General features: G+C 40.8%; 1 protein-coding gene across 7 annotated transcripts in view; it reads right to left on the reverse strand.

Moving 5' to 3' along the window:
* The window catches only part of extl3 (exostosin-like glycosyltransferase 3), a 128,124-nt gene that overhangs the window by 17,861 nt on the left and 93,001 nt on the right, over positions 1 to 17,262 (reverse strand). The window contains exon 4 of one of the 7 annotated variants that reach the window (XM_069885893.1): positions 1,652 to 3,149. The exons of the other annotated variants lie outside the window; for them this stretch is intronic. Within the exon in view, the coding sequence (XP_069741994.1) occupies positions 2,982 to 3,149 (168 nt within the window). The 3' untranslated portion in view covers positions 1,652 to 2,981. Of the gene's footprint in view, positions 1 to 1,651; positions 3,150 to 17,262 lie in introns of those variants that run through there. 7 annotated transcript variants of the gene reach the window in all.

A 17,262-nucleotide genomic window follows, 5' to 3' on the forward strand; every position in this document is an offset into this window, starting at 1 on the left:
TGGCGCTGCTGTCGGGTTGGCCAAACATCAGTTGCTCCAGATGCACTGACTGTGAGAGCAGTCGGTGTGTTGGCCTGTGGATGTACCAGCATTGTTGTCTTTGCCAGTACTTGCGTAAGTCTTTGGAAAGTTTGGGCAACATTCTTGAGGCCGAAAGGCATGTGCAGGATCTCAAAGAGCCTGAATGGGGTGACGAGAGCCATCTTAGGGATGTCATCTGGGTGAACCGGAATATGAAGGTAGCCACATATCAGATTAAGTTTGGAAAATACCTTGGCACCATCCAGGTTTGCAGTGAAGTACTGGATGTGAGGGGACAGGGTTTCAGTCAGCTGTTATGACCTCGTTAAGACACTGGTAGTCCCCACAGGATCTCCAACCTCCAGACATTTTGGGGACTGTGTGACAGCAGGCTGTCAGAGCAGCACACTATGCCCATTTCCTCCTTCCTGCAGAATTTGTCTTTAGCCAGTTGCAGATCGTCAGGAGGCAGCCTGCATGCATGTGCATGGATGGCAGTCTTGAGGCTGGCCATTAAGATGTCCAGGAAATTGGCTAGGATCCTGGCATACTCATTGTCGGAGAAGGTCACCGAGTCTAGATGGGGTGCAGATAATTCGGCATGGTACAAGGCGATTGATTCGAACATCTTGGAATTGATGAGACGTTGTCCTTTTAAATCAACCAGCAGGGAGTATGCCCAGAGGAAGTCAGTACCCAGCAGCGGATGTGAGACATCAGTGATGGTAAAGGTCCTCTTGAAATCGCAGGATTTGAAATGGAGGGGATCATGTGGACCACGTATGTCCTGATGCTACTGCTGTTGGCAACGGCCAAGGGATGCCCTTCTTTAAAACATGCGTCAAAGCTCAAGGGGGGGGGCTCCTGTGTCAATGAGAAAACACTGTCCTGAATAACAATCCCAGATGTAGTCAAGTCATTCTTTTTGGGCAGTTGCCGTTGCCACTACTAACAGCAGCCCGGGGCATTTCCCTGGATGCATACAGGGTGGTCGGCATCAGCGGGCCACAAAACCCCATCTTTGGTGACTGTAGCATCACTTGTCCTTACTGGTGCTGTTCGAGGCCCTTTCCGTGGAGGCTGGGGCTGTCCATATCGCCTGGCGAGGCACAGCCATCACCCAGTTGATGGTCGCTTCCCCCTGCTGTTTGGGTTGCCACAGTACATCTGCATGGGCTGCCAGCCCTCAGGGGTCAGTGAAATAGTCATTCAAGAGGCATTTGTTTTTTTTTTAAATTTTATTTAAAATTTTATGACATGAATAAAATAAAAATTACACAAAGAAATATTAAAAAATAAAATAAAAATTAGAATACTACATCATTAAACTACACAAATTAACCCCCCCAATAATTATAACACAACATTAATCATCTAATTTAAAATTAGTCCAACCCTCCCCCCCCAAAATAAAGTGAAGAATTAATTAACAATGTTGTAAATATAATAGAAAAAACCTCACTTACAAAAAAAGGATAAAACTTAACAAAAAATTAATAACAACAACAAAAAATATCAATACTAAAATAATACCCTTAAACATATATTTAAATCAAACATAATACATGTATTTAACAAATGAAATCCACTTTAAAACTAAGTTCAAATATTAAAATCATATATCAACCACATATTTGTTATATAAAAAATCATAAATACATAATTTCCATTAATACCAAGCTTCCTTTATAATTCATCGAGAGAACAAAAACACCCCTTAGAAAAACAATCAGATAAACTTTTTATTCCCTTCCCCTCCCCTTATATAAAAAAAAGAAAAAAAAAGTTCAAACTCTTATAAAATTCTCCATATTCTTCATTTATAACATCTTCAAAATTCTCTATTGAAATTAACTAATTTTATTAAACTCTTCTCCCTCAATGTATTTGTACTTAATTTTCTTCTTTTTCTTCTTATCACCTTTCCCCTCATCTTCCTCTTCATCTAATTCAACAGCCTCAATTTTTGACTTATTATCTTCTGTGACATCATCCTCTTAAAAAAGAAAAAAAAGAAAAAAAAACCCCAAAAAAAGAGAAAAAAGAGAAAAAAAACCTAATTCCCTCTCAATTACAATCAGAAAACAAAGAGTTAAAAAAAAAAATTATTTATTTAAAAAAAAATAATTAAAAAAAACCTTCACTTCTTAACCCAAAAATTAAAAAGAAAAAAAAACAGGTCGGAGGTCACAACTACCTCCTCCTGCTGATGACTTCTGGAAACTAGTGCCCACCCAGTTCCCTCTCCCAACTCCCATTTCATTAAACTATCATCATTATTTAAACTACTTAAATTCTTCTCAAAAAAAAATAAAAGATTTATTTTTTTTTTTAAATCAACGTTACCACTTCGGTCACCATTGCTTCCATTTCTTTTAAAAATCTGGATCCCACCTTACATCTCTACTCTCTTTGGAGACCTTGAAGGACTACATCGTTCCTGAAACTGCATGATTGGTAGAGACTGTGCAAAGTCCATAACCTCTTTAGGATTGTCAAAGAACTTTGGCTAATTTCCATCCTAAAAAATCTTCAGTACCGCAGAATACCTGAATGTTGCCTTATGTCTTTTTTTCCACAACCGTTCTTTCACAGAATTAAATTTGTGTCGTTGAAACATAATTTCTTGACTCAAATCTTGATAGAAGAAAACAGGATTATTCTGAACCATCAAAGGAGATCTATTTTGCTGGGCATTTCTAATAGCCGTACGTAAAATTGTCTCTCTGTCACAATAGTTTAAACAACGGATCAAAACAGATCTTGGATTCTGTCCTGAAAAAGATTTTCTTCTTAAAACTCTATAAGCACGTTTCAGTATTAAACCTTCAGGGAATTTATCCTGTCCTAACACTCGTGGAATCCATTCAGTAAAAAAATTTCTTGGATTTGGTCCTTCTATGCCTTCTGGCAAACCAACAATTTTCACATTGTTCCGTCTAGATTGATTCTCCAAATAATCAACCATTTTTTGCTAAATTTTTATTTTGGATCTGCAATGTTTCAATTATTCTATTTTCATCTTGCAGTTGATCCTGTGCATCGACTAAACCTTGATCACACATTTCAAATCTTTCAATGGTTTCAAGCGTAAAAGCTCCATTAATGACTTCCGCCATCGCATTAATCTTGGAAATAAACAGGTTCACAAAATTAGCTAAGTGACTCGATACAGAATATATCTTATCTTCAAGATCCTTAACAGACATTTCAACAGAAGTAGATTCAGGCATAATGGGGTCTTTAGAGACCACGGGATCTTCTGTCCCTTCCCTTAATCAGTATCTTTTCTAGCAGTTTGACTTTGTATAAAAATCCCTCTCAAAGTCCCCCCAACAAAGCCAGGAGACTGAAGATCAGAGTCATCTTTAAGCCAAATCTCTTTAATCATCTTCACTGAATCGATGTCTGGAAAAACCGTTGTAATTGAAGATGCATTTTGCAGCTCCACCACTGTAGCAGTCGAATGATAGCTCTTTAACTCTCCAGCTGGTGGCGCCCCAGCTGATTCAACTGTCAAAGTCTGAGTAACAGTACTCACAGTAGCCGTTGTGTGAAATACTGGCACCCGTCCAGCTCTTTGGTCTGAAAGCTGTTGAATGCGACCTTCAAAGAGCCTCACCAGCTTAAAACGGAGTTTCAATGCCGAACTCTGTACGTCTTCCTCTGGATCCATTCTATGCTGAGTCCTGGCTTCTTGTAAACAAGCAGGCTCAGATAATTTCGGAAAATGTAGTTTTTTAACAGTCTGTTGATGTTTTCTTCTACCTTTTTTTTTGCATATAAACCATTAGGCACTAATCCAACACCTCTTATTATTTATAAACTTTTAAAAGAACTTTAACGGGCACTTAAAGACAAAACAATAAATCAGAGTCAGGAGAGGTCTGGAAGGCACGTCTGTTCCCTACGCCATCTTGCCACGCCCCATTCAAGAAGCATTTGTTCAAAGAAAACCTGTTTGAAAAGTAGGCAGGTGTCAAGGCGAACATTTTGTTCATGAGCATGGACAGTTTGCGGTCGCCTCGGCCATCCATGTGCAGCGGTCTTGCTGCCCTGTTACAGCAGGAGAGGCCGAATGTATGCTTGAGGAGAATTTTGACTCCTTTGTACTTGTTGTCAGCTGGTGGTTGGTGAAGGTAATCAATGATGAGCCTGACGGTTTCCTGGTCTAGTGCTCTGACCACGTAGTAGTATTTTGTGGCATCTGGTGTATGTGGAATTGGGCTTTGGCTTGTTCAAACCATACTTGCAGTTGTGATGTCCAGATGGTCGGCAGTTTGATTGAAACTGCATTCTGTAGATTTAAATGGTCTCCATCTAGCATTTCTTCTCCATTAACAATGGCGTGAAGCAAGGTTGTGTTCTCGCACCAACCCTCTTTTCAATCTTCTTCAGCATGATGCTGAACCAAGCCATGAAAGACCCCAACAATGAAGACGCTGTTTACATCCGGTACCGCACGGATGGCAGTCTCTTCAATCTGAGGCGCCTGCAAGCTCACACCAAGACACAAGAGAAACTTGTCCGTGAACTACTCTTTGCAGATGATGCTGCTTTAGTTGCCCATTCAGAGCCAGCTCTTCAGCGCTTGACGTCCTGCTTTGCGGAAACTGCCAAAATGTTTGGCCTGGAAGTCAGCCTGAAGAAAACTGAGGTCCTCCATCAGCCAGCTCCCCACCATGACTACCAGCCCCCCCACATCTCCATCGGGCACACAAAACTCAAAACGGTCAACCAGTTTACCTATCTCGGCTGCACCATTTCATCAGATGCAAGGATCGACAATGAGATAGACAACAGACTCGCCAAGGCAAATAGCGCCTTTGGAAGACTACACAAAAGAGTCTGGAAAAACAACCAACTGAAAAACCTCACAAAGATAAGCGTATACAGAGCCATTGTCATACCCACACTCCTGTTCGGCTCCGAATCATGGGTCCTCTACCGGCACCACCTACGGCTCCTAGAACGCTTCCACCAGCGTTGTCTCCGCTCCATCCTCAACATCCATTGGAGCGCTTACACCCCTAACGTCGAAGTACTCGAGATGGCAGAGGTCGACAGCATCGAGTCCACGCTGCTGAAGATCCAGCTGCGCTGGATGGGTCACGTCTCCAGAATGGAGGACCATCGCCTTCCCAAGATCGTGTTATATGGCGAGCTCTCCACTGGCCACCGTGACAGAGGTGCACCAAAGAAAAGGTACAAGGACTGCCTAAAGAAATCTCTTGGTGCCTGCCACATTGACCACCGCCAGTGGGCTGATAACGCCTCAAACCGTGCATCTTGGTGCCTCACAGTTTGGCGGGCAGCAACCTCCTTTGAAGAAGACCGCAGAGCCCACCTCACTGACAAAAGGCAAAGGAGGAAAAACCCAACACCCAACCCCAACCAACCAATTTTCCCTTGCAACCGCTGCAATCGTGTCTGCCTGTCCTGCATCGGACTTGTCAGCCACAAACGAGCCTGCAGCTGACGTGGACTTTTTACCCCCTCCATAAATCTTCGTCCGCGAAGCCAAGCCAAAGAAAGAAGAAAAAGAAAGAAAGATCTAGCATTTTGCAATCCAAAAGAGGCCATTTTGGATCGTTGGGGTCACTGCTGTAGTCATTTTTGAGTTGTAAAAACACTACATTTAATTATTTAACGCTTGGGCACAAACATTATAGACAATAGACAATAGGAGCTGGAGTACGCCCTTCGGCCCGTCGAGCCAGCACCGCCATTTTACAGATCATGGCTGATCACTACCATCAGTACCCCTTTCCAGCCTTATCCCCATAACCCTCAACTCCTTTGCCCACTAGAGTCTTATCTAACTCTCTTTTGAACATAATCAGTGAATCTGCCTCTACCACCCTCTGAGGCAGAGCATGCCACAGATTCACATTTCTCTGGGTAAAAAAATGTTTTCTCATCTCCGTCCTAAAGGGCCTACCCTGTATTCTTAAACTATGCCCTCTAGTCCTCATCTCCCCCATCATTGGGAACAAGTAATCCGACTTCACCCTGTTTATCCCCCTGATAATTTTGTATACCTCAATCATGTCCCCCCTCATCCTTCTAAACTCCATCGGATACAAGTCCAGTTTTTCTAGCCTTTCAGCATATGTCAACCCCGCCATCCCTGGAACTAACCTTGTAAATCTGCGCTGCACACCCTCTATAGCTAGTATGTCCTTCCTCAAAATTGGAGACCAGAACTGGACGCAATACTCCAGGTGGGGTCTCACCAGGGCCCTGTACAACTGCAGAAGGGCGTCTCTGTTCCTATACTCCAATCCCCTCTTTATGAAAGCCAACATGCTATTAGCCGCCTTCACAGCTTTCTGAACCTGCATGCTAGTCTTCAGTGACCGGTGAACAAGTACTCCCAGATCCATTTGCTCCTCCCCACTCCCTAGCTTGTCTCCATTTAAATAATACTCAGCTTTCCTATTATTGCCCCCAAAATAGATAACCTCACATTTGCTTACATTGAACGTCATCTTCCATTCAGCAGCCCACTTCCCCAACCTGTCCAAGTCCCTCTGCATTTTCCTGACATCCTCCTCACACCCCACACCGCCACCCAGTTTCGTGTCATCTGCAAATAAATTTAATAAATTGACAGTTCAGTTCAGAAATCATCATCAGTCAAAATAACTGCTGCCCAGCTGCTCTTTTGTCTTTCTTATCAATTATGTCATAAGCAGTAATGTCCAGCTAGTTGGTATATTGGCTCCCCTCTCATGAGAGCCTGAACGTCCAAATGACAGTTCGAGAACCAAATGGCGCGATCCACCACAATTATTAGTTTCTTTGTTTTTCCAAATGCAATAATTTGTTTTAAAATGCATTCTTAAGATAGAAAAATCTAATAAACTTGTCATAAAAATATAATTAGACATAATTCAAACCAAACTATATTGGATTTTTTTTAGGAGAAAACAGTTTGATCAAAGGTAGATTTAAGAGGCACTGTAGAGACAGATTGAGATAGAGGTTTAGTGGCAGAATTCGATAACAGAAGTCAAGTTCAACTGCCAACAGGAGCACAAATAAAATTAAGCAGGTTTTGAATGCTGAATTGGACAAGGTAAGATCTCAGCAAATGCAAGACTAGAAAAGATTACAGTTGAGAGAGAAGGGCAAGGGAGGAGTGGTTTGAAAACAAGGAAGGAGTTCAAAACAAGATTTAGTGGTTAAAATTAAGGTGCTGCTAGACTGAGTCAACGGAATCCAGCAAGCACTAGGGCAATGGAGATCATGATCTGTGGAAAAATTGGAACATGAGCTGTGGAATATATACCATTGAACAAGTACAGGTTTATGGAGTATGGGAGATAGAAGTCATACTATGTGTACATTCGATGTCAAGGTTTTAAAAAAAAACAATGAAGATTTCAGAATTAGGTGAACTAAGACAGACAGAAGGAAATAACAATGAATGAATACGAAAATATTTATTGTAAGATTTCTCAAGATACAGTGAAAAGGTTTAGGCTAAAATAAAACTGAAAATCAATCCATATATCAGGTAGTCCAAAAATAAAACACAAGCAGAGTATTGTGTGACAGAAAGAATACAGTTAAAACGGTGCAAGAGCCGCAATAAGATAGAGTTTGCAAGTTCAAAATATCTTTTACTATGGAAATGTACATCAATTAAAATGTCTTTTAACTGTCCATCAATCTGGCATTGTCTCTTCTGCCTAACAGGAGGTGCAAATGGGTATAAGCAGGGTGAGATGGGATACATTAGCTGGTTTCCTGAGGCAGTGAGAACTGTAGATGGAGTCGATGAAGGTTTGCTATTACCAAGCTGTTAGGGTGATGAAAACAGACCAGTTCACTGATGGAACAAATGAGGTCAGAAGTTCATCTTAGAATCAAAAAGGCCATTAGAGTTGCATCATGGGAAAGATGTTACCCTGGAGGGTGCTGGCTTGTGCAAAATTTTTCATAGGGACAATTTGCATGAAAAAGTAATGTCATTTCCTATTCTTGACATTGAGGTATCAATGAGACCCAATTTAAGTTCAGTACTTTACTTAAGCTGTTCTAAGAATACCTTGTGCTGCTTTTAATTTGAGAAAACCACACTATATGTCAAACCATAGATGAACAATCTCTTTAAAAAAAAAACTTTTAAATGGATCCCTGCCTTTTTGGATATCACCATAATGATTGCTGTTGAGAAAGACTCCAGTAGAGTATGCATCTCTGCCACCTGAATCCACCATCTTCATCAGGGGGGCATTAGCAAGTCTTTAAACTCTTTATAAAATTCAGCAGGGAAATCATCCTCTCCTGGAGATTAGCAAGCTTGTAAAGAGCTCAGGGTCTCTGTGATTTCCTCTTTAAAGAAATGGGGCTTTCAGCCCCCCCTCTCTTCCTGATCCAGATTTGGTAAATTCAATGGAAACAAGAAATCATCTATTTTGTTGGGATCACCCCTCGATTCCGATTCACACAATTCCTTGTAAAACTTACCTCCAAATTTATCATTTATTTCTTTTGGTTTATATGAGATTTGGCCTTCCTCTGTCCAAATTGCATTAATTGTTCTTGAGGCCTCTTCCATCCTCATTGCCAGGACAAGACTCTTATCTGGCATTTTAATGGATAAAGTCAAGGGACAGTGGTCCAACAGTAGGCACACCGAATACTCAGTTTCCACTATCCTACCCTCCAATTAGGCTGATGCCAATTCTAGTGTAGAAGTCATATTGTCTTGAGTAAAAAGAGTAATCCCTTTCTCTAGGGTTCAGTCTTCTCCAGACATCTATGAGTTTCAATTCTTTCATAAAGGCCAGGGTAGACTTAGCTGCCCATGCCTTTGTTACTTTCTTTGTTGACTTGTTCATAACCAAATCCAGACAAAAATTGAAATCCCTTCCAAACAAGACATTCTCACACCCTTTAGTTACTTTCAAGATTATATCTTGTATAACTTTTCATCGTCCAAATTCAGGGCATTATATATTCATAACTGTCCAGACTTCCAGTATATTTGGAAATGGAACATTATGAATCTCCACACCAAGTGTTTAATCCTCGATCTATACGATATGTGAATAATATCACATTTGTGTCAATGATTCCACAGTGGTCAGCTTCATACTCCCCACTTATTTGCTTGATAGGTCATACCATCGCTTACCAACAAGTCTAATAATTCATAGATCTTATCAAAATATAGATCACGTACATTATAGGTTAAACATTCCTCCCCATTTAAGCTCTCTCGAAACACAATGTAATTTAAGTTACATTAAAATTCTTTCATTATACAATTAGATCAAGTATCAGCAACTACCTGTGGTTCTTTGTCAGGCAATGAATCCGCATATACTTTTGCTTCATTGGACTCTTTAAAAAAAAATTTATTCCTCCCACCCAGGACAAATGCTTTCAACACAGCAGGATATCTCAAAACAAAGGCAGAGCCTTTTTTCCATAGCACATCTTTAACTGGATTAAACCCTTTTCTCTTTAAGAAGTCAAAACATATCTGGATAAAAGAAAATCTTATTTCCATTATAAATCAAAGTGATAGTCTTTCTTCTGTTTGCTTTACTGCCAACTCCAGTATCATCTCTCTTACTTCTCATCGAAGGAATCTGACAAGAATTGGACGGACCATTCGTCAGGCTGAGGTTCAGGTCTCAGTGCCCGATGGGCTCATTCAATCTCCAGATCTCCTTAGAATTCAGCCAATTCCAGTGTCCACCGTTGCAGAAATTTTTTCATATCTTGACCTTCATCACCTTCTCTAAGTCCAACAATCTTGATGTTATTCCGTCTAAAGTTTTCCAAAATGTCTATTTTTTTCATTAACTGATCCTTCTAAGCAGCAGCTTCTGCTTGTACCTTCTTCATTTGGTCTTTAATATTCTGAATCTAAAGTTCATTTGCTTTAATTTTTCCATCCACTATTTCAAATCTTGAAACAATCTGTTGCATTAATCATTCAATCTTGTCACCATTCTTCCTTACTTCATCAGTTAATACCAGCATAGATTGATGAAAAGAGTCTAAAAACTTTCATTTCCTCAGAAGATAAAGAAACTTCTGCATCTTTCTCTGCTTTTTTCTTGATAGCAGCTCATTCTTGGTCTTTGCTTTTCAAGGTCCTCCTCTTGATCACTGGAGCTGTGGGTGTCTTGCACCTTTTTTTAAAAAGTTCCTCCTTTTGTTATATGCTCTGCGCATGTGTGACTCCTCGCGCATGTGCAAAGCCACTTCTTCAATGTCGGCAACCATTGTTGGAGGAGACCTTGTGCAGCTTCAGGCCTCTCTCCCTTGGATACTACCTTGCGGACAGCTCCAGGATCCCTTCTTAAGGTAGGCCTTTCTTCTTTTTCTTGCTCAATTTCTTGTATTAATCATAACTTTCCATAACTTTGTCTTTTAGGATACTTTTTATCAACTTTTGAGGAGAGCAGGGATTACCAGTCTAACTCCAGGTCATCATGTGGCACGCTCCAAAAAAAGTAATCTCTTTATGTTCCTTTTTTTTTTAAATACCAACCATAAACACGTTTCCAAAGCACGTGCACCTTTACAAACAACTCTTCTCAGTAGGTAAACTCTCCTTTTCTTTAATTACTTTATCTTTTTCTTTATTTATATCTGACACAGTCGTAGCAAAAGTACTCCTTTTCAATTTCCAACGAGACTGTAAATTAGACCTCCTTATATCTATGTTCCCCATTGAAGTGTCTCAGGTATTTCCATGTATTGGATCTGCTTCAATACCTGGCCTTCAAGAAAATTAATCAAATGCTTTAAGGTAGCTCTTTGATCAAATTTTTTTTGGAAATCACAAGCCATTCTTCTCCATCTATCCAACATTCAGTAGGGTAATTTATCTAAGATGATTTGCATATTACCAGGCATGCCAAGCTCACTAATGAGGTCAATATCTTCCATGACATTACAACATCCTTTTAAAGAGATGTAAAGATACATAACCAACGTTTTGGGGTTGAGCCCTTCAAAGTCTGAGAAAAAGCCAGCAAGCATCCGAACAAATGTGTGGGTAGGAGTTGGCAAGGCAGGAGATGATAGATGGAGAAAGGAGAGGGACAGCAGCAAAGAGAGGGAGGAGGGAAAATGGTAGGGTTGTGTGGGGGAAAGAATTGGAAGGACAGAAAATGGCAGGGGAGGAGGAGAGGAAAGAAAAGGCAAGCAGTTTTCATGGAAAGCAGTAAAGACAATGTTCATGCCATTTGTCTGGACAGTGCCCAGATGGAAAATAAAGTGTTTTTTTCAGACTCTGACCGGTCTCTCTGATGTAGGTAATGCCACAAAAGGTGCACCAGATGCAGTAAATAAGTCCTCTAGATGTACAAGTGAAGTGTTGCTTCACGTAAAAGGCTTGTTTGGGGAGCCATACCATGGTGAGGGAGGAGGTGTGGGCGCGTGACTTCCTTTCCACCATTATCAACTCAGCCCTCACCCGCATATCCTCTATTTCCTACTCATCTGTCCTGGCCCCCTCCACCCCCAGACGCCACAAATGTAGAATCCCCCTCATCCTCTCCTACCACCCTACCAGCCTCTGCCTCCAACACATTATCCGCCAGAATTTCTAACACTTACTACAAGATCCACCACCAGACACATTTTTCCCTCTCTTCCCCTCTTGGCTTTCCATAAGGACTGCTCCCTCCGCGATTCCCTCTGCACTCATCCCTCCCCACCTATCACACCTTACACCACATCTCATCCCTCACAATGGTACGGGGACCCAAACAGGCTTTTTATGTGAATCAACACTTCAAATACATCCAGAGGACTTATCCACTGTATCCGGTGCTCCCTTTGTGGCATTCACTACATCGGAGAGACCGCTCACAGACTGGGAGATCGCTTTGCTCAGTACCTCCTCTCCGTTCACAACCACAGTGACCTCCAGTGGCCAACCATTTTAATTCTGGGTCACACTCCCATGTTCACATGTCTGTCCATGGCCACCTGCAGATTGGAGGAACAACATCTCATTTTCTATCTGGGCACTGTCCAGCCACATGGCATGAACATTGAACTTACTGCTTTCCATTAAACCTACTTGCTTTTTCTTTCTGTCCTTCCAGTTCTTTCACCCACACAGCCTTTCTGTATTGGGAGACGTCGCAGCTGTCACATGACAGCACTCCTCCCTACCTAGTCGGAGGACACACCAGCTGCCAATCAAGTTCCTGTTCTGTCCCACTTATCAGCCCACGTCTTGCTGTTGGCCCATGTTAATTACCTGCCCTACACCCTCCAGCCTGCCTGTACTTGACCTCAGGTCATTGGCTGCCATAATTAGATTAGACTACCTGGCACCAACCCATTGCTCCCCCCCCAGTCAATCGCCTGGGTTGGCCTCCCCAGCTCTCCAGCACTATAAAGGTGCCACGCGCCCTTTGTTCGCTCTCTTTCCATCTTCAAGGGTTCCCCTAGTCCACCCTGGGTTGAGAAATTTGGATCTATGGGAGAAGCTGCTGGTGAGATAAGGGTACCATTTAATAGGGGTTGCGAGCACTGATCAGTGTCCCGAGATTAGCACAGAGCTATGTTCACCCAGAGTCAAGGGGTGGCAGGACACTAATTTACTTTTCCCTTGATTGTAGGCATGTGTGCATCTTTTTTCCCCTTGCCTCTTTATTAGCTGTGTGTGTGTGTTTCATTGCTGCTATTATTTTTTTCCCCACATTTTCAAATTCTTATTGCCAACCAAGTGCGGTTCCCACACTAAGTAATAAATTGTGCGCATTTGTTCACCATTATTCCGCTCTTTCCATGGTTGTTGTGTGTGTATCTGTGTCCTTGCCTTTGAGACCTATCAAATCTGTTTCCTCACTCATAACACCTACCATCTCTCCCTTCCCCCTCATTGCTGCTGACCCCTACCTCCTTTCTCCATCTACCATCTCCTGCCTCCCCTCCCTCCATTCCTTTGTTTGGATGCTTGCCGGCATTTTCTCATACTGTGATAAAGGGCTCAAGCCCAAAATGCCAGTTATGAATCTTTGCCTTTGCTACATAAAGGACATTGTTTGTCCTTCTGAGCTTCTCCAGCATTTTGTACTTTTTCTTCAACCAGTGTCTACAGGATTTTGTGATTAACTTCTTTAAAAGTGAGTGTATGCTTATAGAGCCTTTACATCATTCATTTTTATTGATGACCATTTAAGAGCTTTATCCATATGAGCTAAAACAATTCTATGCTGGTTGACAGTAAAACTCTTTACAAGTTCCTTTGGTAGCTTTGTTCAATTGTCATTCTGAGGATATATGTTGACAACTCTACAAGTTCCTTTGGTAGCTTTGTTCAGTCGTTCTGAGGATATATGTTGACAACTCTTTACAAGTTCCTTTGTTTGCTTTCTGTAAACATTTCCAAATAATCTCCGGGGTCTTGGCACTTGTTTTCAATATTGCATCTAAAAGATCTCATGAATGCTTGGTACTGAAGAAGGTCTCCATCAAAAGCTTGAATCTCCTTCTTGGGCAAAAAAGAGAGACTCTAGCTGGATCAATGATGCAGTGATTTTATTATTTCTTTTCATGGTTGATAGCTTGTTGCTCTGATCACCACCTCTTGCAGCAGGTAATGTTTTGGATAACCTCACTCTTACTTCTGATTTTTGACTCAATTTCCAAGGAAGCTGCAGTGTTTGGTCAAACCCAACCTGCAGCTCAGTTGTCCTTGTGTATGTCATGTCTGGTACCCGTGGTACTAAAGATATTGGTCTTATAATTGGTTTCATTTCCTGAGACTCCTTCTTACAAAATGATTCCATATCATCAAACCCTATTAGATGATTTACTTCGAGCACCAAATACCTCAGAACCTTCTAGTGCATTTGACCAGGAATCAATAACTTCTTTTTCTCAATTCCACCTGTGCCTTTTGCCTCCCTTAGCTGCTCCCACTTCAGCTCCTCTTTTTTTTTGGAAATGCACTTTCTCGCTTAGTAGTTGTTCCACCTGTGCTTCCTCGAATTCTTCTAAGGCATACTTATCCTCAAGCCATTCTTCTTCTGCACGAATAGCAACCTTTCTCGCTCTTAACTTTACACCTGTTGTTGTACTAGAAATGCTGGAGCTTGAACAAGAACTATGTGTGCTTCTCTTATTTTCAATATTTGACACATGGTCACTTGATTTTATTTTGTCCTGTAGGTCATACGTTGTCTTTTCACTTAACCTCTTTCTCCAACAAATTGTACATTCATTGCATCTTCGGCCTTTTCGTCATCATCTTTTGGTGACACATCTTCAGCCATGTTGTTGTCTTCATATTCAGTCGTTGTCTTCTGCAATGATTTTGCAATGTCTTCTCCCCCATCAATTGAACCCTTGGCTTCTTCCCTTGCCAGATTCAGTCTTGCCATGAGAAAACTTATTTCCATTTGGACCTAGTTTCTGTTGGCTCAGTTCTTCTCCAAGGTCTGCAACCTTCATGCTTTAATACGTTGCTCCTTAAGAGCAAAGTCAGCAGTTGCTTCTGCCATTTTTACTCATCTTGCTCCAACGTCCTTCAAGCACAAAACACAAACCAAATCAACAGACCCCAATGGACGAGCGACAGCAAAATCCAAACTGTGTTCAAACTTTCCACAAATACACAGGAATCCACAGACTTAAAGCCAACCGCTTCTAATGGCTGTAAAGTGCTGCTATTAATCAATAAGTATCTGTCAATAATATCATTGATTTTCAAGAAATAGCTTCACCAAAGTGATTATAAGACACTTTGCTATTCGATTAGAAACTCTCTGGTTGTTACTCGTGGCAGATGAATGTGGATTACAAACTGCCCCCAACTCAAGACATTTTCAACATGGCCACCAGATAACTTTCAATATCAATCCAAAGTAGAATTTCTTTTATATCTTCTAACCTTCAATTTTTCCGTTCCAAACAATAAATTTTTGTTAATTAAAATATAGCTATTTCGATCCATTAATAGTCGCTTGAAGGCTAGGTGAGACACTTGTTCATGCTGCGTTTCAATTATTTCCAATACCAATTCAGATGCATTTAAATCCTTTATTTAACACATGAACTGGTAACTATCTTCTTTAATATTTGATGAAATTACTATAACATCTGCATTAAAGCTCCGTGAATACAGAGTAACATTAATGAAGACAGTCAATGAAAGTTTTGAGCTTTTCACTCACCCTTCTCTATGTCGCCATGTTTATAATATTCTAAAACTCCTGATTTGCATCATACATTACCACGCATGCTCCAATCGGCATTCCAATACACGAATGTACTGTACATGCTCCTGGAACTCACGCATGCGCACACTAACAAAGATGGCCGTGGAAGCCAATCGAACTTAGGATGCCTCCAACGATCATGCAGGGACCAAAAGGATGCATACCAAACAAGGCAAGTAAACAAATTACGCTTATTTGGCCCCTACAATTTATGTTTATGAATCCAGATAATTATTCCAATCCACTAGGGAATTGTTATCTAGAACTGCGCCTTTTCAGGTCACAGTGAAATATGCAGCCTCCTACCCCATCACTGCCCCCCACCCCCCCACACCCTCACACACACAAACTACCAGTTATGTTTGAGACTTAGTGTTGACCAATGATATCCTGGGACTCCAAGGAGGTGGTTACCTCTTCAGGCAACCTCCATTCTAGAGTGGCATGAGTTGACAGGCAAAGCATTTCCTCCAACAAGCAGAGCTATCTCATTCACTTTTTTGTATAAAAAAGTGCATTGAGGGCTATGGAGAAAAGTAGATGTGATTGATGAAGATTAACAACTTTTTAAATGGATACTGTGGGGTTGATCAGTCTCCTCGAATTTCTGTTGGCAGGTCAGAGAGATTCTGCTCCTATTCCACGAAGTTGAGCATTTGTAATCTGGACATTTGCTGCATCTGTGACAATGAGTCCTATGTGTTACAATATACGAGAAAGAAAGATGCGAAGATATCTTACAGTTTTCACAACCTCAGGGCATCCCAAAGACTTTTACAAACAAGGACACTGTTAAAGCAGTGGCTATGTTACCAGGCTAATCACCTTGAAGAATAACAATCCCCAGAGAAGAATTAAAAATTCACAACTTCAGCTGTGCAATCTAAATTCAATTAATTAAAAAAAAATACATAAAACAACTGATCTTGGTAATATTGATTTTGTATGGTTAGTCAATAACTTTCTGTGAAAGAAATCTGCCACCCTGTCTCAGTCCAGTCTATGTGTGATTCCAGGTCTACAGCATTGCAGCCGACTCCATAAAAGGCCAGTTCAAGGACAACAATGTTAACACATGAAGTAGGAGCAACCCATTTGATTCCCATCTGACAAGATCATGGACGTTATTCTTTCAAAAACACTATTTTCCAGCCCTCGGTCTGTATCACTTGATTCCTTTAATACCCAGAAATCTCTCTATATATTCTCTGGGGGTAAATTGAACACCATCAACGAGTGAACTGTTACAGCTCACTGGAGTAGAGAATTGCAATGAATGAAGACATTTTTCTCCATCTCAGTTTTAGCAGTGAGCACAATGCAGTTTCAGCGCCAGTGATCAGGTCAGGGATTCAAATCCCACACTGTCTGTAAGGAGTTGCTGAACAACCAAAGGAACTGCTCACACTAACCATGTGAGACTTGTGATATAGAGAATTTAGGTTAAAAAGACTTAAGTTAAAATGTGATGATTAATCATAAACAGGGAAGCCAGAACGGACAGAGAGTTTACTAGCAGTCAAGGACAGAAGGATCTGCTGAATATGTTTTTTTAAACCTATCTTTTCATGGTCATAGTAAGAGACATGCAGGAGACAAAGGATTGATAAGAAGTGTGAGAAACAGAATTTAGTGAATGTAGAGTTCACAGCGTACGTAACGAACGTGATAATTAATAATGCAGTTATACTTAGAATGTTTTTGTAATACTAACCAATTAAAACAGTATTAATAAGAAGGGGAAGGGCAAATAATAAGGGTATAAAAATCAATGCACTGTATGTATCGGGGCTTAACTGGTGAGAAACCAGTTGAGTCCAACTTTGCAGACTTGTAAATAAAGCTTGTCGTGTCATCAGTTTTAAAGAGACTCATGTGTGAGAAGTTTTATTTCTGACAAGACTCATTTTCACAAAACAATATTTATAGATATAATAATTGCTCAACGTACATATCGTTTGTTAATATGTGTTATGTCTGCATGTTTTGCACCTATGACTGGATATCACTGTTTTGTCGGATTATACTT

This window comes from Narcine bancroftii, chromosome 6 (assembly GCF_036971445.1).
Source record: "Narcine bancroftii isolate sNarBan1 chromosome 6, sNarBan1.hap1, whole genome shotgun sequence".
Lineage (NCBI taxonomy): Eukaryota > Metazoa > Chordata > Chondrichthyes > Torpediniformes > Narcinidae > Narcine > Narcine bancroftii.